General features: G+C 42.0%; 1 protein-coding gene across 2 annotated transcripts in view; it reads right to left on the bottom strand.

The window, feature by feature from the left end:
• The window catches only part of sae1 (SUMO1 activating enzyme subunit 1), a 110,544-nt gene that overhangs the window by 42,150 nt on the left and 43,097 nt on the right, over window positions 1-25,297 (bottom strand). For both annotated transcript variants that reach the window (XM_060855932.1, XM_060855931.1), the window contains exon 6: window positions 11,660-11,765. In XM_060855932.1, the coding sequence (XP_060711915.1) occupies window positions 11,660-11,765 (106 nt within the window). The remainder of the gene's footprint in view (window positions 1-11,659; window positions 11,766-25,297) is intronic.

The following is a 25,297-nucleotide window of genomic DNA, read 5'->3' as shown; positions in this document are numbered from 1 at the left end:
CCTAAAGGTTGGCTGTCAGACACTTTGAAAACTTGTGAAATGTGCAAAAATTTCTCACTACTTTAATTCCTTACACAGATGCAGTGCGTTTTAAGGCCCTGTTAACATCCCTCAAACTTTTAATTCTTTGCTTTTTTTAAGTCACTAAAAATCATTACAGCGTGGAAGCAGACCATTTGGCCCATTGAGTCTGAACAGTATCCCATCCAACCACCCGTCCCCACCACCACACTTACCACACGGCTAATTCACCTAACCTACATATCCCTGGATGTTACAGGGTAATTTATAGCATGGTCAGTCCACCTAACCTACACATCCCTGGATGTTACAGGGTAATTTAGCATGGCCAATCCACCTAACCTACATATCCCTGGACTGTGGGAGAAAACCCATACAGACAAGTAGAAAGTGCAAACTCCACACAGACAAGAGTCACCCGAGGCTGGAATCGAACCCAGGTCCATGGCGCTATGAGGCAGTGTGCCGCCCAAGTTTTCTTTTCATCCTCTTACCTGCCATCCTAAGCAAAAGCTGCTTTACTTGTATTTGGAGACTACAACTTGCTACTCATCCCTTTCCAATCACTGGCACTCAAAACCATTCCCTATCAACATTAGTAACAAGTTAGAGAACCCATGAGTTCAAACCTTAGATTGATTCAATTAGATTTTTAACTGGCAATTTTGCTTTCCTGAGCCCAAGCCCTAAGATTTTTTTTCCACTTAATCTGCTTGCTCTATTTGAATTTTGCGCAGCTAGCAGTAACTGGATTTGCCAAGATTACCCACTGAAGAGAGTAAATGGAGAAAAAAAGGTGCTTCTGGGGATTAGAAATATACTTTGATGTTTCCAGTGGCTTTGCAGACACAATGCAGTCGCCTGCAACGGAAACCCAACATGGAAATAGCTTTGGCAAGTTTATTATATAGTTAATAAGGGTTAGGGGAGGGGATAGGAGGCTGCTCCCATGAAGTGTTAATTAAACAATTGAAGAGTGCAGCTAACTTTGAAGTTGCACTAAACTACAGAACTAACAGCTACATCTAGTGACTGATAGTTATATGGGGCAGTAAAATAATTGATTAAAGCAAAGGTGCTTCGATTAAGACAAATTGATGGAGAAGGGCTTATGCCTCCTTAAGCCAACTCTGCTTTCTCATGTGATGATTTTCTAGCTCAACCCCATGCTCTATTCCCTCATTCCTGGAAACCCTAATGATTAAACATGAAAACACCACTACAATTAGTGTAAATAGCTGACTCTGATTAAGCTTTTCAGTCTCCTGTCCTCTCCAGTCTCGAGTTATTTATTGATAATCTTGTTCAGCACCAGAAAAGGTGATTTGTAAATGTAACCTGTTGTGTTCACAAGCTTCATGTTCTAACCACTTTTCTGGCAACAAAGTTTTTGCTGAATTCTACATTTGACTTATTATTGAATATGTCTTAATTATGCTCCCTGTCTACTCTACAAATATCTTCTGCATATTATCCAAACAAACCTTTTCAGGAATCTAAAAGAACTCTATAAGGTCATTTTTTCATCTTCCCTTTACCAGGTGGAGAGAAACAATGCTTGAACCTGTTGAGTAATTTCTTGCATATATAACCTCAGTTCTGGTATTAGGTTTTGCCGCACTTTACAATATGGAGACTAGTATTGTTTAACGTTGCCAAAAACCACCTTCAAAAGAATCTACAGAGGAACCTCGATTATCTGGCATTTGATTAACTGAATTTCGGATATCCAAACAAGATCACAAGGTGCCTATGTCTAACTATATTATCCCGCATTCGATTAACCAAACCAAATACTCCTTGCCTGTGTCCTTCAGATAATCTGGGTCCTATATATATATATTTTAGAGAGAGAGAGTTTAACAAAACATTTCTGTTCTTCAACTCTGCTTTGAATGAACTCCAGTGTTTTTATTTGTTTTTTTCCAAAATATGGACTTATAAAAATATGGGTTTGCTATTTTTGGTGATGAAAATTTGTACCTGGAAACCCTTCTGCGCCTCTATCCCACGTCCAGATCCATTTCCGAGGATCAGGTGACCTCCTCATTACTCCGAGCAAAACATATCAATATTGGAATGAATATCATATTCAACTTTATTGATGAGATAATTTGATGCTCACTTTTTTAGGAAATGGGTGATGAACTATTTGTATACCTCTGCTATAGCAGACAACTTCCCAATGATTTTCCCTCTGTCAACATAGCTGCAAAAATTAGGAATTTGTCCATTGCCTGCACAGATAGTATTATGTTTCAGGATTGTTGACAACGTGGGCTTTCATGGGACTAACTCAGCTGCTTTCAAGAAAGGTTCCTCATGCCTGTGCATTCACGTGTCGTCTCAGACTGGGATTTAAATCTATAATTTGACAACAATGCACCAAATCCAACCAACACGAGAATCTTCAGTGTTATTTCAATCACAGTCTGAGTGCCCTAAAAAAGGGGTCAGAGTCGAAACGCATCACGTGTTGTTTGTACACAGAACTGCACGTGATAGATGACAAGAGATTACTTTTATACTTTCATTCATCAAAGCAGATTACTTTAAGATCTCGTTAAATCATAGGGAGATTTAACTGCCCCCGGAGTCAGACAGTGTTGTGGGTGGGTGGGGGGGGGGGGGGGGGGGGGGGGGGGGGGGGGGATTTTATTCAAGTCAGAATAAAATCTCTAGTGATAAATTGTTCCAAACTTTTGAAAGGTGGTTCACCTACAGACTTACAACCCTCACAACAAATCATAGGAACAACAGGCCATTCAGCCCTGCGAGCCTGTTCCATCATTTAATTAGATCATGACTAATCCAATTTTCCTTCGTGATTGGATGCAGTGACCCCTCACTTCTTCAAAGCTGCACTATCCAAACCCCACAGATTTCCAGAGCGTACACTAAATACATCTCTCTAGCCAAACGCATACAAAAAAAACCCAACTGAAGCACACATGCCATCACTACAGCTGAACCGAGCCAAGGCTGAACATGCAGCTTTCCACACTTACCAGGAGCAACATGATTCAATTGTTAGAATTGCCAATTCTATCTCAGCCTTGAATAATCTCAATGACCAAGTATCAGCTGTTCTTTGTGGTAGAGAATTCTGAAGGTCCATAAATCACTACCGACCATTTTATCCTGCAAATACAACCACCAGTTCCTTGCTCTCCAGCCAGGGTTAATAGCCTTGCAGCAGCAGTAGCCTTCTCTCTCGCTCTCAGAATTTTAGTGCTTCAATTAGTGCAATGGATATTGGAATTGAAGGAACCTGGTTTCCCTATTGTGCATGCTCAAGGCCTTAACACACGTATATACAGAAACTCAAAATATACATATAAACAATGTCTGTTGACGCAATTTCTTTAATTATTTGAAGAAAATACACACTTGTGTAGCCATTGTAAAGAACACAATGGGAAAAAAAAGGGAGGGCAGAAATGTACATTCAAAATTGGTCAAGTGATAGGGAACAAAGTTACGGCTAATGGTTTGCCCGCAACTGGTAGGCAGGTTTGTAGTGGAGTCTCCTCTCCCATCCCTAAATACTTGCAGGGATGAGAAAGGATTGAAGTTAGGAATGTTCTTCTTCAATAGGGCCAGGGTAGAAATTTTCAAAGTCATGAGGAGAATGAGGAAACTGGTGAAATCGACACTGATTCTATGTGGTCGGAGGGTCCCAAGGCAGACGATGAGGTGTTCTTCTTCCAGTCATCGAGTGACTAGGATTTGGCGGTGGAGATGGCCCAGGACCCACATGCCCTTGGCAGAGTGAGAGGGGGAGTTGAAGTGTTTGGCCACAGGGCAGTGGGGATGTTTGGTGCGCCTCCTGGAGATGTTCTCTGAAACACACTCTGCTTTTCCAATACCACACTTTTGGACTCTGATCGCTCTAGCATCTGCAGTCCTCACTTTCTCCATTTGGTTCAGTGTCATTGCAGACACAATGGACTGAATGGCCTCCTTATGTATCATAACAGTTCGGATTTAAATCAGGGTTTTACTGCTTTGAAAGAATAAAATGACTTGAAGATTGCTCAAATACAGGGGACCAGTAGGAGGCTACTTACATTTTCCTAGGAACGCATGATTTTTGGTAAGAAAAGGAGGTTAGTTCAGTCATGACCTTGTTAAAGCAACAGAATGGGATAAAGGGGCCGAACAGGCTACTCCTGCTTCTTATTTGTCTGTTTGCAAGATGAAAATGAATTTTAGTAGATTCCATTCCGCTCTTGAAATGACAAATGTTCTTGCAATTCTAGCATATAACCAAAGAATGCAAGACAAGCATTTTTTAAATTTAGTGCTCATAAAAAGCTTTTTGGCACCACTTAAATAGCATGGTTTAGTATCTGCAATGCAATTAGTTTAGCGCTTTTAAAACACGTTGCTGCTGCTGTGTCAGACTGCTTCCAACATTAAATCTTGTAATAAATCCAGGCAGAAGTTACAATTTATGCTGCTGATTCCTTCCCCATGCAAGGGTATGCTGAATGGACTATATGCTGCCTATTTCCTATACATTTCTGAAACAGCTTGGATTAAAAGCGCTGTTTAAAAAGTGCAAGGTGTTATTTGGTGCCTGCGATGCAACATTAAGAGAAGGTTTGAATGGAAGCTAGAGAGGACTAAAATTCCTTTGCGTTTCTCCTGATGCTGCAGCTGGGGAATCCAATGCAGGATAACTTGCATTTCACCCAATTCCCTGTCCTGTGGGTGAAATCAGGAGGCAGCAGTAGACACATGCTCTAGAATCACAACATTCCCTTCTGCTCTTTTCTACTGACGCAATGTATACAGGCATTTGGCACTCAAAGGGTTACACAACAACATCATGGAACAATGGCATGTGCCAGAGAGCTCTCTTTAGATGCCAATCACAATTTCTCTGCCTCATCAGCTTCCTAATTACATCACCTACCCTAGACTGGTTTCCTGCAGGCTGCTCGCTGGCTGTGCACGTCAACCTTGAAGCTGTTAGCTGTAACACCCACGGCTTTTTCCACACGGCAGCTTCCACACAGCAGTGCACTTCATTATTATTCACTCAGTACTGTTAATAATAGTGCTGATGTTATCAACACAGCTATCACCAGTGCTTCACATGTTCACAACAAACAACAAGTTAGCAAAGCAACTTCACCCCTTGGCCAGAGTTTACATTGGCCATCACAATAAAGCTCAGGTAGTTTGGGGCTTCTGAATATCTTCTGCTTGACTAGAGACTAGCCTGAATACATTCCGCTGCACTGGTCCCTGCTCCTCCAAAACACCAACATCATTTACTCTTTGTTTTCAGGCAAAACACAAAGACAATACGACAAGCAAAACACTGTGGAAGCTGGAAATCTGAAATCAAAACTAAGTGCTGGAAAAACTCAGCAAGTGCGATGACAGAAAGACAGTTAACCTTTCAAGTCAAGGCTGACTTCTTCAGGACGGAAAGGAGTTGGAAAATACTGTTTGTAGACAGAGGGAAAGGGGTAATAAGTGGAACAGATTGCGAGGGTGCCCAAAGCAAAAGACAAACACAGTAATAACAGCATAAAGGAGGGATAGAGATGTACAATAGATGTAAATGTTGGCTGTAAAAAGGAGGAAATGGATCCACTCAGAGTGAAGCCAACAAGACACAGCCAGATGAGGGTTCGGGTGGGGGTGGTGAGAGTGGATAATGGAACACCGAGATCCTACTCTGAAGGAGTGAAATCCAACCCTGAGTTTTAGGTAAGCACCTTAGAGAAAAGAAAGGTTGTAGCGATTGGAACAAGGCTAGCCAGGAGGATCTTGTTGACTATGAGATCCCTGATTGAGGCTGTTAACCTGGGTCGAAATCAGGGAGCTTTGGCTGATAGATATAAACAGGACTGCCAGAGTGTCCTCACTCTAGGGACCAGCTCTGAGCTAGCTGGTCAGAGTCCATGTACTCTGCGGGTGTAAATAAAGGGTGACTTGGTGACGGGATCCCAGCCCCTGTGCAGTTATTTCAAAGCTTTTGTTCCTCCAACTTGCACCGAGCTTCACTGGAACACTGTAGCCGGCCAAAGGTAGAAACGTTAATGGAAATTGATTCACTCTCCCCAGATGCTGCCAGACCTGCTAAACTTCCCCAGCACTTTGTTACTATTTCACAAAAACAATTCCTCATGAGGGTACAGTTCCTCACTGGTCATTGACCCCTGACACTTCAACCACCTGGCGATAGCGGCGTGTGCCTCAATAATAAGAACTGCGCTAGTACGGAACATAAACAGTACAAGCTGGAGTTGGCCATTTGGCCCTTAAAACCTGCTGCATCATCCAATGGCTGATCCTCTACTTCAGTTCTATATCCCCACATTATCCCCAAACCCTTGATACCCCACAGTCAATCACGAATCTAATCAATGATTCCATGTCACGTTTTCAATGTTCCCCAATCAGCATCATAGGAGCCAATTCCTGTACAGGTTTCTACATGCAGCAATGAAGGAAATGATCAGAAATCTATTTTCAGTGATATCATTTAATGAATCGACAGTGACCAAAATACTAGGAAGAACAGCCCTGCAATCCCTCACATACTTACATGGAATCTTTCACATCATGCAGGATTTAAAACAATCCTCTGTCCTGAGGCAGAGTCATACCAGTTTTTAGTAACCTGCTCATATTTCTTGCGACCCGAGACAGCAGGGGTCAGTAGGCTAATCGATTAGAAAAGGCACCAAAACAAACCCTGCTTCGGTCATTATTTGCCATGCATTTTCTAGTCAAGGGTAATTAATCCAGGACCAATTTGCTGACCTGAATAAATACCTGCAAACTCAGCATAAGTCAAGAGTCAAACTTGCAACCTTCTAGGTTTCATGGCTCAATGCTACTCTGGTGCTGCAATTGGAGAAAGGTATTACAATAACCACTTTCTTAAAATTACAATCTAGAAACATAACCTACATTGTTGATGCCTTCCTTTCTAAACAAACTATTTAAAGTTGTCCTTGTAACATGCCCTCGTGCTTACAGTTTTTATGCAGTTTGTGAAGGAGCGTCTGTCACAAATGTACAGAAGAGAGAGGAGGCTATCTATAGAAGTCTTGCCCATGTGGCTTGGCTCAAAGCCATTACTTTTGCTTCTGTCCACATCATGACACACAGTCTCTTTCAATAATCTGTCCATCTGGTCTTTTGTACTCTTACCATCTCCTCAGTCCTGGCTGGTTACCCGCCTCACATGCCTCGGCAAGTACCCTTGTGACAGCCTGGTGTGCCTGAACCATTGTTCAGTCTCTTTATTCAGTCAGGATACTGGCAATAAGACCACTTTGAAAATATTAAAATCCTGATGGATGACTGAGCACTCTGTGCAATGTTGGTACTTGCAGTATTTCAGATCAATATACTTGATATTGAAAATCACTTGCAATTTGAATTAAGATTAAATTTTCCTCTCAATTACTGCTCAAACAGAGGGAGTGGTACAATAGATGCTATGGGGATGTTGCCCCTTGAGGAGCATCTAGGATGAGGCGCCAGTTTCAAAATAAGGGATCTCCCATTTAAGATAAGAGATGAAGAATTTCTCCTGTTAGTTTGGTAATTTTCAGAATTCTCTTCCCCAGAAATTGGTAAAAGCAGTCATTGATTATTTTCAAAACTGAATTAGACTGATCTTATTTTACTCAACAAGGGAGTTGAAGGTTATAGGGGACAGGCAGGAAAGTAAAGGCCACAATCAGATCAGCCATGGCCTTAATGCATATGGCCCTTAATAGGGGGGTCAAATGATCTACTCCTGCACTTCTCTCATGCTCTTACTATGATTCTTAGATGACGAGAGAAAACACAATTTCACAAGTGGTTCACAGAGTCACATAGATTATTATGTGCATGGTGGAGTAAGCAATCTGTTTCTTCGCAAATCAGTGAGACTTATTAAAGGCATACACCCAAGCAAAGGGCAAAGGGCAATGTGCACCAACCATTGCACCAATGTCAAAACAAGGAAGGCAGCTGTACAAGCTCAACAAAAGAAGAAAAGCACCTGATGTCTTGTTAAATGCTGTTTTGGTAGAACTTCAGTGACCTTTTATTTTTAGCACAGGTGGTGCTTTGGTGAGTTGCCTTGGAAGGGTTTCGAAGTATTTGTACAAGAGGAAGCAACGATGTTATGCTGAAGCAGGTGGGATAGTGGGAACACTGTCTGCAGCCTCGAAGCAGCTGAGTAACCAAGCACCATGGACAAAGGAAATACAAAATGTTGCAGCAGGAAATTGGGCCTCAGTTTATTTATGGTGGATTCTTAAAGAGCCAATTGAAAATTAAGGCATTTTTGCATTTTGAACAAAATAGTGCTTAAAAACAAAAAGGACAAACTTCTGGCACAATTACTCGACAAGAGAAAAGTAGGGAAAGACAGATGCAGAAAAGGTGCATATAGTAACTTATTTTTAAAAAAATTCGCTATGGGGGTCACTGGCTGCCCAGCATTTGTTGACCCCCTCCCTGGTTCCCCTTGAGAAGGTGGTGGTGAGCATCGTAGAATATGGCCATTTGTCCCATTAAATCTGTGCTGGCTCTTTGTGAAAGTAATATACAAGTAATGATATTCTCACTCCATATCTTTGTGGCCTTTCGTGCTTCGATGAAATTGAGCTAATTTTCCCTTAAAGACCCACTGGCTTGTCTCGACTTGAACCACTTCCTGTAACAAAGCATTTTTTGCCTCAACCTTCTGCTAAAAAAAATCTTAACCTCTCTTTGCATTCCGAATATACAATTTAATTTTAAAGATTTGTGCAGGCCAAAGTGAGGAGGCTGCTTAATTACACAAATTTGACTTTGTTTCTGCCCCCCCAGATAAGTATGCAGATATTTGAATTAGGAAGAGCAAATCATTCAGTCCCTTGAGTTGCTCTGATATTCAACAAGGTCATGGTTGATTGGATTCTGGTCTCAACTCCAAACTCATGTCTATCCACCTTCTCTCCCTTTCTTATCAAGGATCTACCTATGTCAGCCTTATCTGGAGTGCTTAGACTTAGCCTGTTCAGATTGTCGCCCATTCCATACAAAAACGTAGCTGGAGACCAGTATAGATATAACACACACAAACAAACACAAAGTCTGTCAACAAGTATTTGCCAGGTAATAATCTTCTGGGAAAACTGCTGACATTACAAAATGACTTCCTCAGCTGAGATTGCTTTAGAAATGCCCCAGGGAAGTGAGGAGTGCTTTTCAATCCAAAGGTCTTATTTTTTAGTCCATGATCTTGGAACCATAAATGATGCCGTAAGTTAACTCTGTCATTGGTGTTGGCTTGGTTGTAGCATGTTTTTTTCCCCCACCCCCTGCTGTACGAATAGCGCAGATGCTGGGTGTCACCACTACATGAGCAACTCCCCTGTACAATGCCTGAACAACTTGGTCAGAGGTTGAGAAACTATTTATTCCAAAAAACAATTCAATTAGTTTCAGGGACATGTCAAGTCCAGAGCTGCCACATATTTGACATATTATGAGACAAGCACTAAAAGAGGATATTTTTGATTGTAAGGGAAAAGTTGTGAGCCATCAGTAATGAGGTCTGAGCAACCACATATTCCAGCATTTGCCTCTCATCAATGCAGAGAAATCTTGCTAATTTGTATGTTAAAAATCCATAAATGCCCTACTGCGGGTCTCAACCAGCACCTCTGGTTGGACACAATGGACTTAATTGATTTTCTCACCCTTCTATCTCTTGGTGATAGCCATACAATGCAATAGTGACTGTACAACTCCAGACTCATCCTGATGTGATGCAGCACTGAGTGCTTCTGCAGCAAATGGAGCTCATTCTGCCTGGCTTCCATTTCAAATGAGGCATAACTCCAGCAGTGGTATCAATGAAAGTTCATCAGGTCCCTTACATATTCCTGCAAAGCTCTCACACGGTCATTAAATAGTGGAGGTTTCACAACTTGCAGTGTAAGTGGTGTTCCCAGCTGCCACAGATCCTCAGTGGAGCACTGTACCAGCATCAAACATGAAAAATGGTCACTTTGTCCCAAGTCTGTGATGATGAGTCTTCCTCACAAAGATAAGACATCATCCTTAAATCTCTCTTCCCACCTCTAAAGTACTTTGATTAGATTAGATTAGATTGTTTAGTGTGGAAACAGGCCCTTCAGCCCAACAAGTCCACACCGACCCACCGAAGCGCACCCACCCAGACCCATTCCCCTACGTTTACCCCTGCACCTAACACAAAGGGCAATTTAGCATGGCCAATTCACCTGGCCTGCACATCTTTGGACTGTGGGAGGAAATCGGAGCACCCAGAGGAAACCCACGCAGAAACGGGGAGAATGTGCAAACCCCACACAGTCAGTCGCCTGAGGTGGGAACTGAACCCGGGTCTCTGGCGCTGTGCCACCCCGCTGCCCACTGCCTACTACATAACCTGGTAAATATTCATTGCCAAAGTAATCTCTGTTTCAACTACCAATGGCAGTCATACCTTGACTTTTTGTGGCAAAGAGGAAAAAAATGCTGCTCTTGCTCTATTTCAAGTCTTACATTTAAGTGATGCAAAACACTCTCTCTGAGAAATAAGGTGACAGCATCCATTTTAATGACCTGACATCCCTCAGTTATTTTAACAGTAGTTGTGTCTTTCTGCTCATTCCAGAAGCCATGGGTGGGGAAAACATTTGGAAAGAGAACAGGCAAGATGGAGAGAGAGTGAAAGATTGAGAAAATGTAATAGACAGATAAATATACTTTCAATGATATTAGTTTGGCTGCTTTCCCAATTAAAAGTATATTACAATCATGTAGCATCTACAGCCTTGCAAATAATGCCATAAGTCTTCAATATCAACCAGCAGCAACTGCAGAATGAGCTTTATGCTTGATTTATTCTCAACTTCTTTTCCGGATAGTATGAAACAGTTAAGGGAACTGGACGATCATCTTAGTTTTAAAATTAAGTGTCGAACGTGTACAATGTATATTTTTGTCCACCCCTTATTTCTAACTCATTGACTCTTTCTGATGCAAGGTTCTGCAAAAACTGGATACTGTCAATGTCTTTATTACCACGAGATTCAAGATTGTCTAAGTCTGAGTGGGTGAACGGACTGCAAAGGAGGTCACAGCCGATCCTAATGCTGCCCCACCCCAGAGTGTTGCATAAAAACTCCAAGCAGTGGGTCAGTGGAGACCAATGCATCCTACACTGAATTTAACCCACATTGGGCAATTGATTCATGATCTTTGAAGCAGGCAAGCAAGTCACTCAAGTTGCTTAAACAAAAATGAATAACTGGGGCAACAAGTATGGCTAATCCATGGTTGTCAGCAGCTCCAAAATGAACAAAAATAAAGATAAATCACAGTTGGAGCAGGTTAGAGAGGGATTGCCAGGAGTCACAATGAGAGACATAGAGAGGGTACAGGGTAGTGTACAGTATTCCTGATGAAGAGCATATGCTTGAAACATCGAGTCTCCTGCTCCTGGGATGCTGCCTGACCTGCTGTGCTTTTCGACTCTGATGTCCAGCATATGCAGTGCTCACTTTCTCCATAAATTATCCTAAACTCAAAGCACTTCTGATATAAAACCAACGAATAGCCACACCGTGGGCACGTGCACAACGCGTTGCTCTGTTACCTTGCAGAAGAAAATAATCACTTGGGGTGCGTTTCAGACACGATTTTGCCTTTTCGCTGCTCCAATCTACTTCCAGTGCCTCCTTAAGGTGGCAAAAATGCACTGTCTGGACAGAGGTAAAAAAGCAATATAAAAATTAGCACTCAAATGAATATGAGTAAACTGAATTTTCTCATTAATAAGCCAACTGATACCCATTATCCCAGGATACACCCCAATTTAAATGGTGCCTCTGAGGCGAAATGGGACTCTAATGTCATTCCTAAGCCCACAGAAGGCTCTCCAGTGAAGCCTGAGTTATGCCAGTGGCTTCTGTGGGGGAAAGGATTAATCACCAGGGTCCTAGCATTGGAGGGTGGGCGGGAGAGAGAGAGAGAGAAACCCTTGTTATCTCCTAGCCCTTCCTGCAAACCCCAGCTCATCCTTATCTTTGGTGGGGGGGGGCGCGCGGTGTGTGTGTGTGCACGCTTACACAAATCGGTGTGAGTAATACATTAATCACATGCCTCTGTTGGCTACATTCCCACCAAAAGCCACTACTCTAATTCCCATTGGTACTACAGGTGACCTGTCAGGCTCTGAGTGGATCAGCAGCTTTTGACAGGAGAGTGTGTTTTACTGTCAACATTCTTAAAATCATAGCAATGGTGTGCCTCTAGCAGCCGTTCTGTTGGACATTCCCCACATCCAATACCAGGAGTTTATCATCAGTTTATCATCAGTTTTCTGCCCAGTGATCAGAAATTGGGCTACAGTAATTCTGACCAAAGTGCAAGAAAAGACACTTGGGCTAAACACTCATGATAATCAAAGCTGCACTCATGGCAACAATTATTACAAGGGGATTCACACAAGCAACATCCATCTAAATGTTCAAGCAGGCAACATGCCTATGTTGAGGTAGAACAGTCATGTTTCAACACACTAGTTTCCCTGCTTGTAGAAGAAGATAGGGCATGACCTGCAAGATTGGATTTACACAAGTGGGAGGCCCCAAACTTTTCAAACACATTTTCAAGGTCACCCTGGGAACGCTGGCTTTGGACAGAGCAATGTAGATCTGTGAAGCTGACGGTTGACTTTGAGCTCAAGCAGTCACATTAAGTATTGCCAGAGCATTTATTTAGCATCTATCATATCCACACCTGGATCAACTAATTATATTGACTTCATGCTTTGAAAGAAATAAAACATATCTCACAAAAATCAATGTTTAATTTGACTGTGACAACTAGCTTTATTTTCACTGTTTGACTCTAGTTTGATGAAATCTTTGCCCAAAAATGCAAATGCGAATCAGAACTGTCACTTTTTAGCCCTTCCGAAACAAGGGATTTCGACAACAAAGGCAGTAGATCACGTAAATTGTCAAAAATTGTTCACTGTGTAAAGGCTATTTTTTTTTTATTTTTCTGTATTTTTGATTATGGACTGAAATGGGAAAAACTGTTTGAATTAAAAAAAAAACAAGTACTGTGGAATTGATGCTGTAATTTTTACAAGCAAGTTGCTAAATCTTATTAAAAACCAAAAGAACTGCAAATGCTGTAAATCAGAAACAAAAACACAAATTGCTGGAAAAGCTCAGCAGGTCTGACAGCATGTATGGAGAGAATCAGTGTTAACGTTTCGAGAGGAAGGGTCAGTTGACCTGAAATGTTAACTCTGATCTTTCTGTCCACAGATGCTGCCAAACCTGCGGAGCTTTTCCAGCAATTTCAGTTTCTGTGCCAACACTTATTGTAAGTTCTATTCACACCGTTGCTTGGTTAAGCAGTGGGGGCAGGTTACTGCAGATGAGCTAGAGCCAAGGGGCGTATACATATTTGTTTGACTGGCAACAAATAACTGATTGGTCTGTGGAAAGGTGACCAATTGTTGATGACAAAGGCCCTTTACCTGTCAAAAATGGAGGTTGGCTCCCAGGTGGCTGAACAGTATATGGGTGTGAAAGAAACAGCCAGAAGCCCTAGGACTGCTGGAAAGGGAAGGGGTACCTGTGTTTCACTTCTAAAGAAATTAAAGCCTGAAAAAAGGCAGCTTATTTTCCCTGACCAGCTGCTGCTTCAAAACAATAAGTCAGAGACTTTATAAGCTGTGAATCCACCACTCTGTGCCTCCTGAAAGCAAGTGAAGGTAGCTAATGAGGAGGGATCAAGGAGCAGCAAGTCCTGACAAGCCAATAGAATCAGTTCTGCAAACTGTATAGATAGTGACCATTGAACTGCCTTGCTAGTTCTCCTTCATGCATAACACTAATATTTTTGGTAGTGTTTGTTTGTGTACATGTAGGGGAAGTTTTATAACTGTACCAGTTAAAACTCTCGCCTTGTTATATGTCAATAGTTTCTACCTGTTTATCTGCAGCGAAAATCTTTCATTTGTAACAAATATAAGTTCTTGCTAGGTACGAAAACCCAGTCCATGCTATTAAACTGGGTCTTGAGAGATAGGAGAATCTGGGAGATTGAGTAATTCTGATAACATCTTTAGCTTTTGTGATAATTCCAAGAATAGCAGGGTTTGACTTCCAGCACTTACCCCAATGAGGTATGGCAACTGGGATTGGTTCACCTGACAACATGCTATCTTCATGTTATATATGAGTCAGTTGTTATACCATTGATTAACCTTCCATCAGAGTACTAAAATATTCTTTGTCAAATCTAATTACCACAATATCTATTAACATTCATAACATGTGCCACATTTATAACCACTAGAGTGGTTATGTCACGATCTCTGGCTGGGAAATTCCTTAATGGAAGTTGAAAATAGCAAGCCATTATCTAATGTCTTTAAAGTTATCACTACCTCATGGTTATCTGATCTGCTTGGATTAGTTAGAAAGTTTAACAACTCAGGGAGGGAATTTAATTGTAAGATAACAGCAATGTTCTTGCAGTAACAATTTCAACAAGAGAGAAAGTGCACACGAGAGCGAGAGAGAGAGCGAGAGAGAGAGCGTGCACACATGAGAGCGAGCAAACTTTTAAGAAGTTGGACAGAGGCAATACATCATTCAGCATTTCAGAGAAAGGTTCAATGCTTTAACTTCAACAGAACCTGAACTGTAAATATAACACCTTCCTTCCCATAGTCACACCCAGACAGCCACTGAAACAAAACAAGTTGTATTAACAAACTTTAGTAAAGAATTTAAAACATAGCAGTCAATAGCATTAGCATTGCTGAATCCCCCACCAATGTTCTGCAGCTCACTGCTGATCAGAAACGGAATTGGATCAGGTACAATAAATAGTGTGGCTGCACAAGCAAGTCAGCGGCTTGGAATTCTGCAACAATTAACTGTACTCCCCATTGCTTGTCCGTCTACAATGTGGAGGTGCCAGTGCTGGACTGGGGAGGACAAAGTCACATTACACCAGGTTATTAGTCCAACAGGTTTGTTTAAAATCACAAGCTTTCGGAGCGCTTATGATTTCACATACACCACGTTACAGTGCAGCAAGTTTACAGTGACCTGTGACTTTACCCACCATCTACAAGTCACAGGTCGGGAATGTGATGGAATACACTATTTGTTTGGATGGGAGCAGCTCCAACAATCGAGAAGCTTGACAATATCCAGGAAAAAAAAAGTAGCCTATTGGAATGATACGACTTACGCCAGCTTAAACATTCACTCCTTTTACCTGTATAAACACAGCACTGGGTATCACCTACAAGATGCACTGCAGATACAGCTCTTTTGAAAAAATTAACCAAACATGTGGCCACTGCCATTTAGAAGGGCAAGGGCAGCAGATACAATGGAACACCACCACCTGCAAGTTCCCATCCATGCCCTCACGATCCCGATCTGGAACTATCCTGCCATTTCTTCTCAGTTGCTCAGTCAAAATCCAGCACTTCCTGTCACATAGCACTGTGTACCTACACCACACAGACTGCAGCTGATCAAGAAACACTCCAACCAATTACCTTGTGAGATCATCAGGTGCTACATAAAATGGAGTTGTTTTGCAATTCATACTGTTAGGATCATTTGGTCAGTTCAGTGGCTTGCCCCCTGGAAGGAGTTAAGGAGCAGATAGACAGACCTTTACTGTATAAACATTTTGTAACATTATTTGTCGCTAAGTTGTAATGAATTACGAGCAATGCCCATCATAGAATCCCTAGAGTGTGGAAACAGGTCATCCGGCCCAACAAGTCTACACTGACCCGCTGAAGGAGTAACCCACCCAGACCCATTCCCCTCCATTACTCTAAATCTACCCCTGACCACCTACCCTACACATCCCGAAACACTATAGCAATTTAGCATGGCCAATCCACCCTAACCTGCAAATCTTTGGATTGTGGGAGGAAACCCACGCAGACATGGGGAGAATGTGCAAACTCCACACGGACAGTTGCCCGAGGCTGGAATTGAACCTGGGTCCCTGGTGCTGAGAGGTAGCAGTGCTAACCACCGAGCCGCCCAAACACTGCGTGCCAGGAGACACTTCCATCTTCTCACTGAGGTACACTGGAAAGAAGGTTCCACAACTGAAGAGAAATAATGTTTTGACCTAGAGTTAAATTTACAATTCAGAAGTCACAGTGTAGTCTTATCATTGTTTCCACTGTACGGAAATCTCAAAGCCTACATCGCATAAGGAAAGTGGTTCAAAACTTCGGTTCATAACTGAACAGCAGTGAGTAGAAACACTGTGGGTTTTTGTTGAGTTTGCAGATCTCGACAGAGATGAACGTAGAACATTCTAGCACAGTACAGGCCCTTCAGCCCTTGAAGTTGTCCGACCTGTGGAACCAATCTGAAGCCCATCTATCCTACACTTCCATTTTCATCCATATGTTATTCCAAAGACCATTTAAATGCTCTTAAATTTGGCGAGACTACTACTGTTGCAGGCAGGGTGTTCCATGGACCTACTAATCTGAGTAAAGAGACCTCTGACATCTGTCCTATATCAATCACTCCTCAATTTAAAGTGATATTCCCTCGTGCTAGCCATCACCATTTGAGGAAAAAGGCTCTCACTGTCCTCCCTATCTAACCCTCTGAGTAACTAATACGTCTCAAGTAAGTCACTTCTCAACCTGCTTCTCTCAAACAAAAACAGCCTGAAGTGTCTCAGCCTTTCCTCATAGGGCCTTCCCTCCATATCAGGCAAAATCCTAGTAAATCTCCTCTGAACCCTTTTCTAAAGCTTCCACAACTATAGTGCAGTGACCAGAACTGTACGCAATACTCAGTGTGCCAGCACCAGGGTTTTGTACAGCTGCAGCATGAAGGACGGTTTGCCTGTTGCGATTGATAACGCTTATAACCAAGAACTGGGGCAGCAGACATACATGAAGCTCACCACCTGCAAGAACCTCTCCCAGTCACACATGCTTCATTTCACTGGGTCAAAAATCTTGACACTTCCTCTCTAAAAGCTTGGGAGTACCTATACCACATGGACTGCTGTGGCTGAAGAAAGTGGCTCGTCATCACTCTCTCAAGGACCACCAGAGATGGACAAGAGGAACAGCAGCCTCACCAACACCAGTCACATTCCATTCAAGAATTAAAATGGATGGCCAACACTTCTGAAGGGGAAAGCAACAAACATAATCTTAAAACTTCCCCAGACGGACATTCTCAGCAGGGCTGTAATCTTTGACACTCCTAAACATTCTATCTACTGATTTGCTATGAATCTATTAATTACCTGACCTCTATTCTTTTCGGTCATTCATTCTGGAGTACAGGCTACTGGCAGCTCCTGCAATATTGCCAGCAGGGAAAAAAAATAAAATGAAAATGCACAGATTAATTTCCTGGCTCTAATCTCAGAAACCTGAGCTTCTCTCGAGTGCTTAGGACATTACCTGAACCTCTCAATGAGATTGTTTGTTTATTTTTCTGTCCAACTTGGAAGTTGGGTAATGCACATTCAGTAATCACCTGAAGTCAATATTCATGGCAATGATCGCTAATCTCTCTCTGAAATGTGTTAACTTTTGATGATGATTAAAAAATGGGAGAAAGGGGCAAGTAACACCTGCACTATCACGGATGGTTCAAAAATCAGACAAGGATAGAACTCCCTCCAAAATTTAAAGTCAGCTCTTGTGATAAACAGATCAGGGAATGGCTACAAGCCTGTCACCTAATCTGAGCTCACATGGCTGTTATGAGCTTTGGTGTTTGCTATTTAGGTCAACGTTTTAATCTCTCAATCTGATGTTGTGTTGTAAACATCACAGCATAGCTTTTATTTCAAGTCTGTAGACCTTTAGTTTTCATTGGAGCTAATTTTCTTCCAAACATTGCTTTAAAAAGTCATTTAATACCAAATTTCCATATGCAAATTACCCCAAGTATGGAACACAAGTTGGTTCATAATGGAGGAAGCTTCTTCTGAGCAAACTAGAGCCCATGCATATTGAAATTCCAAGGAATCCAATTTCTCAGCACAGACTGAAAGGAAAGTAAATGTAATTATATGCTTTATGTGGGAATTGTAACTGTGCTGTACTAGTTGGGAGTACATTCAGGAAAGATATTTGCTGTGGAGTTTACCCTAGAGTCCTATCGAGTTTTTCAATACTCTCAATTTTTAACAAAGAAAACATGGAGAGTATAAGTGCAGTGTTAGTGAATTCTGATATGTGTTTCGTCTTTAGTCTCAAATGCAGACAGTGTTAGTGTTTTCGGTTTTTGTTGCAGAATTCCATCACGACTCATTTTTTATTAACACGGACAATGCACTTGCAAAGGCTGTATCCAACGTCAAATGTCTTATATTACACTGGGAAGGTAATCACTGCATTTGATTAATTGATAGAGTCATACAAACATGGAAACAGACCCTTCAGCTCAACTGGTCCATGCTGACCAGGTTTCCCACATTGAACTCGTCCTATTTGTCTGGGCTATGGCAGGAAACTGGCATTGAGTAGTAAAGTGCGGGTCTAATACACACACCTCCTGAATATGCAGCTGTACAGAGGTAAGTGTTGGATCACATACGGCAAGGTCTGAGAGCAACGTCTTCCCACCTCCACTAAATCTGAAAGGGCACCCACATTTCTGGCAAGTGGAAGCTAAGCTGCTAAGTTCAATTACATTTCACAAACAATGATGTGTGAAAACAGTGGCTTCTCCATCGATGTCAGCACCAGCCTGCATTCCCATCGCAGGTTTTTGAAGACACTTCCCAGAAGTGATGGAATTAAACTGCACACCAAGGAAGGAAGTCAGTCAACGCAGGTAACTTTTATGGAGCCTCTTAAGGAGGGAAAAATGGTGGAGAAGTTTAGAGAGGGAACTCCAGACCTCAGGCCCCAAGCTTCCGAAGGCCATCAATAGTGTAGCGACTGAAGTCACAGCAACACGAGAGATCATGGTTTCTTTGGACGGTTTTAGGATGGGAACAGATTACAGAGATAAAGACAAGTAAGGACATGGGAAATATTTGAAAACAAGTCTGCAACTCTTAAAACTGAGCCATTTCTGAATCAGGAGCCAGTGCAGGGCAGGGAGTGTAGGGGTGGCAGCTGAATGGGAATGCAATTCAAAGGATGTCCTGGGGATGAAGATTCAAGAGATGAAGTATACACAAGTTTAAAACATTTGTAAGAGGAACTTAAACTTTTTATACTGATTGCACAAGCTAGGAGGAGGTGACTAATAACAAGTTGCAATGGATGTTTTCACTGGATTGGGAGTTAGAAATAGAACAGACGTAGACAAAGAGAAGTGGGGAGGAGACAGGAAAAAATAAAGTGCATCAGGTTCCCAAGAGTGAACACTGTGTGGGCTTTATCACTTGGTCCTGTGATTTACACCTACACCACCTGTAGCTAGCACCATCCCTCAAGAACTGAACTCTTAAGTCGCTCATCTTATTGTAATAAAGTAAAGGAACATTCCTGTCTTGGAATTGACAACTGTTTTCCAAGACAGACAACTGCTGGCCGTTTCACAGCCCTGTCAACAGACGCCACAACACGTCACAGACACTAAGTAACTGCAGTGATTACCAAAATAAAATACCATGACCGTTGGAAATCTGAAATAAAAAAAACAGAAAACACTAGAAAAGGTCAGAGCGTAGACGAGAAAAGCAGATTAGGTTTTCAGGTTGTTGACCTGATGAAATGGTTGAAAATGTGTTGCTGGTTAAAGCACAGCAGGTTAGGCAGCATCCAAGAATAGGAAATTCAACGTTTCGGGCATAAGCCCTTCATCAGGAATGAGAAGAGTGTGCCATGCAGGCTAAGATAAAAGGTAGGGAGGAGGGACTTGGTTATCAGCTGATAGGTTCAGTTTCTCTCCGTACAGCATGCTGGTGGAGAACTACCAGCAACACTCTGCTTTTACTACATCAATGCTGATCCAAAGAGGAAGAATGTCTGGATATGAAGCACTGTTGACAGCACTGACCACACTTCAAAAGTACTCAATTGACGGTCAATTACCCTAATCCAGAAAGTGTGAAAAATGTTCAATAGCTACAAATTCCTTCCCTTCACAGGCACTACACAATGATACTGAAACAATACAAGCCTCAATATCATTTGATAGGGTAGATGCTGAAAGATCATTTCTCCTGGCGAGAGTCCATGAGAAACGTGGTCCCAGTGTGAGAAGGTAATCTCAGACTGAAATGAGGCACAATTGTTGCACTCATGAGCATTATGAATATTTGGTATTACTTATCCCACGGTGCTGTGGGTGCTTAGTCATGAAGAAAATTCAATGGGACAGATTCAACTGAGCTGCTCAAGACGGCATTAGATAATGATTTAAATAAATCCAAAGCGTAGGCTTATAGGAAAGGGCAGGAGAAGTGCAACAGGTCAAACTTCTCGGAGAGTCAGCACAGACATGATTGGCTGAATAGCCTCCAGTCTGCGATTCTGTTAACTCAGTACAAAGGATCAACAAATTCGTGGACTTGAGAATTGTGCAAAGGGGAACTGACCTGAACTGCACCTTTCCACCCAAAGAACAAGCTTACCAAGGAAGGCCGATTTCCCTGTCTAATAAGAACCTTTGGTTATCAAGGGCAGATGGGAATCTGCAATTCGAGGGGCCTAATGACCCACTCCCATTTCCAATTCATACCCTCTTATGAAGTGAAGTTTCTTAGGTTTGCCTCAACTCAACGATGACACAAGTGAAGGCCCATAGAGTGTTAGAGCTGTACAGCACAGAAACAGACCCTTTGGTCCAATTCATCCATGCTGACCAGATAGTCGAAATTAATCCAGTCCCATTCAACAGCATTTGGCTCATATCCCTCTAAACCCTTCCTTTTCATATACCCATTCAGATGCCTTTTAAACGCTGTAATTGTACCAGTCTCCATCACTTCCTCTGGCAGCTCATTCCATACCTGTACCACACTCTGGAAAAAGTTGCCACTTCAGTCCCTTATTGTAATCTTTCTCCATTCACTTAAAATCTATTCTATTTTGTTCAAACAGCACACAAAGTATTGACAGTTAGTCAATGTGGCATTTTATAAACTCCTACTTTGGAAATAAAAGACTCAAGACAGACCCTAGAATAGACCTCACATTGTCTGACTGGAGGTGTCACCTCCTTCATATGGTCTTCACTTTCAATTGTCTCAGGGTAGTGACTTGAAAGAAATCTTGGGATTTGCATATTAAATCAAAACTTGCACCTCCATTCTAACTGAATAAAGATTTAAGAAACATCTTATGTGGTCAATTTGTTGTCTGACCCTTTAATCTTTTCCTTAGAAATTTTGTGTCTGAGATGAAGGAGCAGCACTTCGAAAGTTAGTGTTTTCAAATAACCTGTTGGATTATAATCTGGTGCCATGTGATTGCTGATCTTGTCCAAGCCAGTCCAACACCGGCATCTCCACATCTATCCCCTCTAGTCTTGGACCCCCCTACGTTAGGGAAAAGCCCTTGACTATTCACGCTACCTATGCCCCTCACGGGTTTACAAACCTCTAGGAGGTCACTCCTCAGCCTCTGACGCTCCAGGGAAAACCGTCCCAGCCTCTCCCCATAGCTCAAACCCTCCAACCCTGGCAACATTCTTGTCAATCTTTTCTGAATCCTTTCAAGTTTCACACTATCTATCCTACAATGGGGAGGCCAGAATTGAATGCAGTATTCCAAAACTGGCCTAAGCAACAAACATCTAGAAATATTCAACATCAACTGTCTTTCATAATAAAATACTCCACTTCTCACAAAAGTACTGAAACCTTTGATTTAAATGAAACTGCTTTGATTAATACACAAAAATGTACAAAACAAGCTCCAAAACAACAGCACCAACTAGTGGCAGAATAAAAATGAATCTAAAGTATGCCCAGGAATGAAACATTCCCAAAATCCAACAGATCCGTGCAGGAATCTTCCTCCATTAACTCTGCATATTCTAATTTTTAAAGTGTTAAGATGAATATAGCAAGTACTACTACCTTTACTCAAATACGAAAAGAGTACACTGAAAAGAGAACAGTGGGGAAGCACAGAGATGGCAAGGAGTCACCAGGTTTGCCGGGGGAGGGGGAGGGTGGATTAAGGGGAGGAGTGATATACAGAATGAGTTAGACAGAGGGACTCAGGGTGTGCTATTGAGTCATGGGGAAGTGAGGAGTGGGTACAGAGGGAAGAGTTTATTATAGACTGAGGGGAGTATAGGAGGGTTACAGAGAGCGAGGGAAGGGATGTTAGAGAGAGGAGGAGGAGTCGTCAGCACCTATTACTTTTTTTTGTTTGGACTATGGACTTTAAAAAGAAAGTTCTACTTTACACCAACAAGACAGTGCATAAAGAGACCATAAAAACGTTGGAGCAGATTTAGGCCATCCAGACTATCAAAGTTTGCTCTACCATTCAGTGAGATCAGGGCTGATGTGACCACCCTCAAAGATGGCTCGAGTTCGAGAAATCATGGTACTGGAGTGCACAGAGTTGTGAATAATATTGGATCTTCCAGGAACAGTGAGAGCAAAAGCAGAGAGAACAGAACTGAAACTAATGCTTGATTTGATTCTTGACCAGGTGACCAGCACTTCCGTGGGGCCAGTGCAGTGCAAGCACATCACCTGCAAAGGGGAAGCAAAGTTTATACATCTCTCTCTCTCTCATGTGGACAGTTTCCAGAACTGGCAAATAGCTTCCGATCACCATTCTCTGTAAACTGCTCACTCTGCAAATTTCCCTGTTGACAGAAACACAGGGAAATGACCTTTAGAGTCTCAAAGTGGTAAATTCTCAACCAATGAATCAAAGACATCACTGACGGGCAAGCCTCTTCTTATCAACAAAGAGCAAAAAGAGATTGGAAGAACCCAAAATGTAACTACTAATTAAATCCTGTGGTCTAGACTGATGCTTTGAACAGCATTTCATAGATTTTTGAAATCTTTTTCCACTCTTAACATCCATGATTTGACTGTCTTTCTGCCTGTGTGCTTGTGAAGGGATTTAAGACAGGAATTTAAAATTCTAAAAGTTATAAGTTAGCAACTCATTTCTAATTGGCCATTGGATAAACATAATTTGTTCAGAATAAACAGTTATTTTCTTATTAAGTGTACTAATCTGGTGAGGGTGTTCTTTTAACCAGAGTTTATTAGGCAGCTAAATTGGGGATTTTAGATTAGGTTTGATTCCCTACAGTGTAGAAACAGGCCCTTCGGCCCAACAAGTCCACACTGACCTTCCAACGAGTAACCCACCCAGTCCCATTTCCCTCTGAAAAACAGGCAATTTAGCACAGCCAATTCACCTGACCTGCACATCTTTGTGACTGTGGGAGGAAACCCATGCAGACACGGGGTGTGTGCAAACTCCACACAGACAATTGCCAGAGGTTGGAATCGAACCTGGGTCCCTGGTGCTGTGAGGCAGTAGTGCTGACCACTGAGCCACCGTGCCGCCCATATTTAGATAGCTTGGCTAAATGTTTTCATATGTATGACTACTCTGGGAATAGTGGGGCTTACTTTCCAGCTCACTACCCTAGCCAGTCATGATAATAAGGCTTTCTTTCTATATATGCTGCCAGACCTGCTGAGTTTTTCCAGCAATTTATCTTGTTTGTGATAATAAGATATTTCCTTTCTGGTTCAGAGACTTTGAACAATCTGCTTCAGGTGGTATTGGAAATGGGCCATTAATTTCTTTTTAAGGCAGAGACAGATAGATTCTTGTTAAGCAAGGGAAGTTAAAGGTTTAGGTGTAGCTGGGAGTAAGGAATTCAAAACAGAAGTAGATCAGCCATGATCTTCCTGAATAGCATAGAATATTCAAGGGGCTGAATGGCCTCTTCCCACTGTTGAAGAAGTTGCAATTCTCCTTCGGGAAGAAGGGAGCAGAGAAAGTTGAGATTTAATGCAGGTGGTCAAAGTCAGGAGAAGTTTGACACAGCAAATAAGGAGAAACATTTCATTGGTGGAAGAGTCAGAAAGTAGGGGACAAAGACCGAAGATATTTAGCGACAGAAAAATACTTTTTAAAATGCAGCGAATGGAGATATGAACAGCAGTGGAAGCAGATTCAATAGTAACTTTTGACAGAATTATTGAGCACATAGAAGTACCCAGAGCCATGCAGAAAACAATAAAGGGAGTGAGACTGGTAGAATAGCTCTGTCAAAGAGCTAGCACTGGCTTTGCCTGTATACTTTCCTTCATTCCTGTATCAATTCAGGATGGCATGTTTTTATAAAGTGCCATCCAGAATCAACATTCACAAGAGAAATAAGAACATAGGAACAGGACTTCGGCCATTCATCCCATTGCGCTTGTCCTACCATTCAATACGGTCATTGCTAATCAACTTCACCAATGCCTTTTACCCACCCCACACATTCCTGCATGCAGATAGTAATCAAAAATCTATCAATCTCTATCTTAAAAGTATTCAAAGACTGGGCTTCCATAGCCCTCCGTAGCAAAGAATTCCAAAGCACCATGACAGCGTGAAAGAAATTCTCCTCATCTTGGGTCTAAGTAGCAGCCCCCCCATATTTTTAAATTGTACAATATCCCCTTGTTCTAAATGCCCTGATGTTTTGGGGGTGGAGGGGGGCTAGTGGTGGTAGTTTGTAGAGAAAGGGAGAGTGACAGAGAGCAAGGGAGACATTTTACCTGCACCTAGCCTGACTACACCTTTCAACATTTAATAACTTTTAATTACATCACTTCAGTCTTCAAATCTCTAGAAAATACAGACCAAGTTTGCCCAATAGCTCTTCACAGGTCTTTCCCACCATCCTGGGAACAAGTCTCACTTGAACGCTGTCTAGGGCAATATTACTGCTAATGTTGCTGAATACCTCCACAAATCACTCTGCTGTTGTTTTTGTAAGAAAGTCCCTGGAGGCAGTGTGTAGTTTCAGGTGGCCACATCAAACGAGCCCCCTACCTAACACAAAACCCAGCCTGAGAGGCATTCAAACGACTCACTCCGGAACCATGCTATCCACTTTCGACATACAAGTTTCCACAGTATCTCACACCTTTATCCACCACAGAAACAGCATGCATACATACAAGACGAATCATTCTTTTACACTTCCAGCATGTGAACAGTGAAAAGCTTGACCAGAGGAGTTAGCAAGACCTGCAATGTTTACCACTTGACTTGGTGAATCAACTTGAGGCCAACTCACCT

This window comes from Hemiscyllium ocellatum, chromosome 47 (genome assembly GCF_020745735.1).
Source record: "Hemiscyllium ocellatum isolate sHemOce1 chromosome 47, sHemOce1.pat.X.cur, whole genome shotgun sequence".
Taxonomy (NCBI): domain Eukaryota; kingdom Metazoa; phylum Chordata; class Chondrichthyes; order Orectolobiformes; family Hemiscylliidae; genus Hemiscyllium; species Hemiscyllium ocellatum.
Note: the sequence above shows the minus strand (reverse complement) of the source record. Positions and strands in the feature narration are given on the sequence as shown.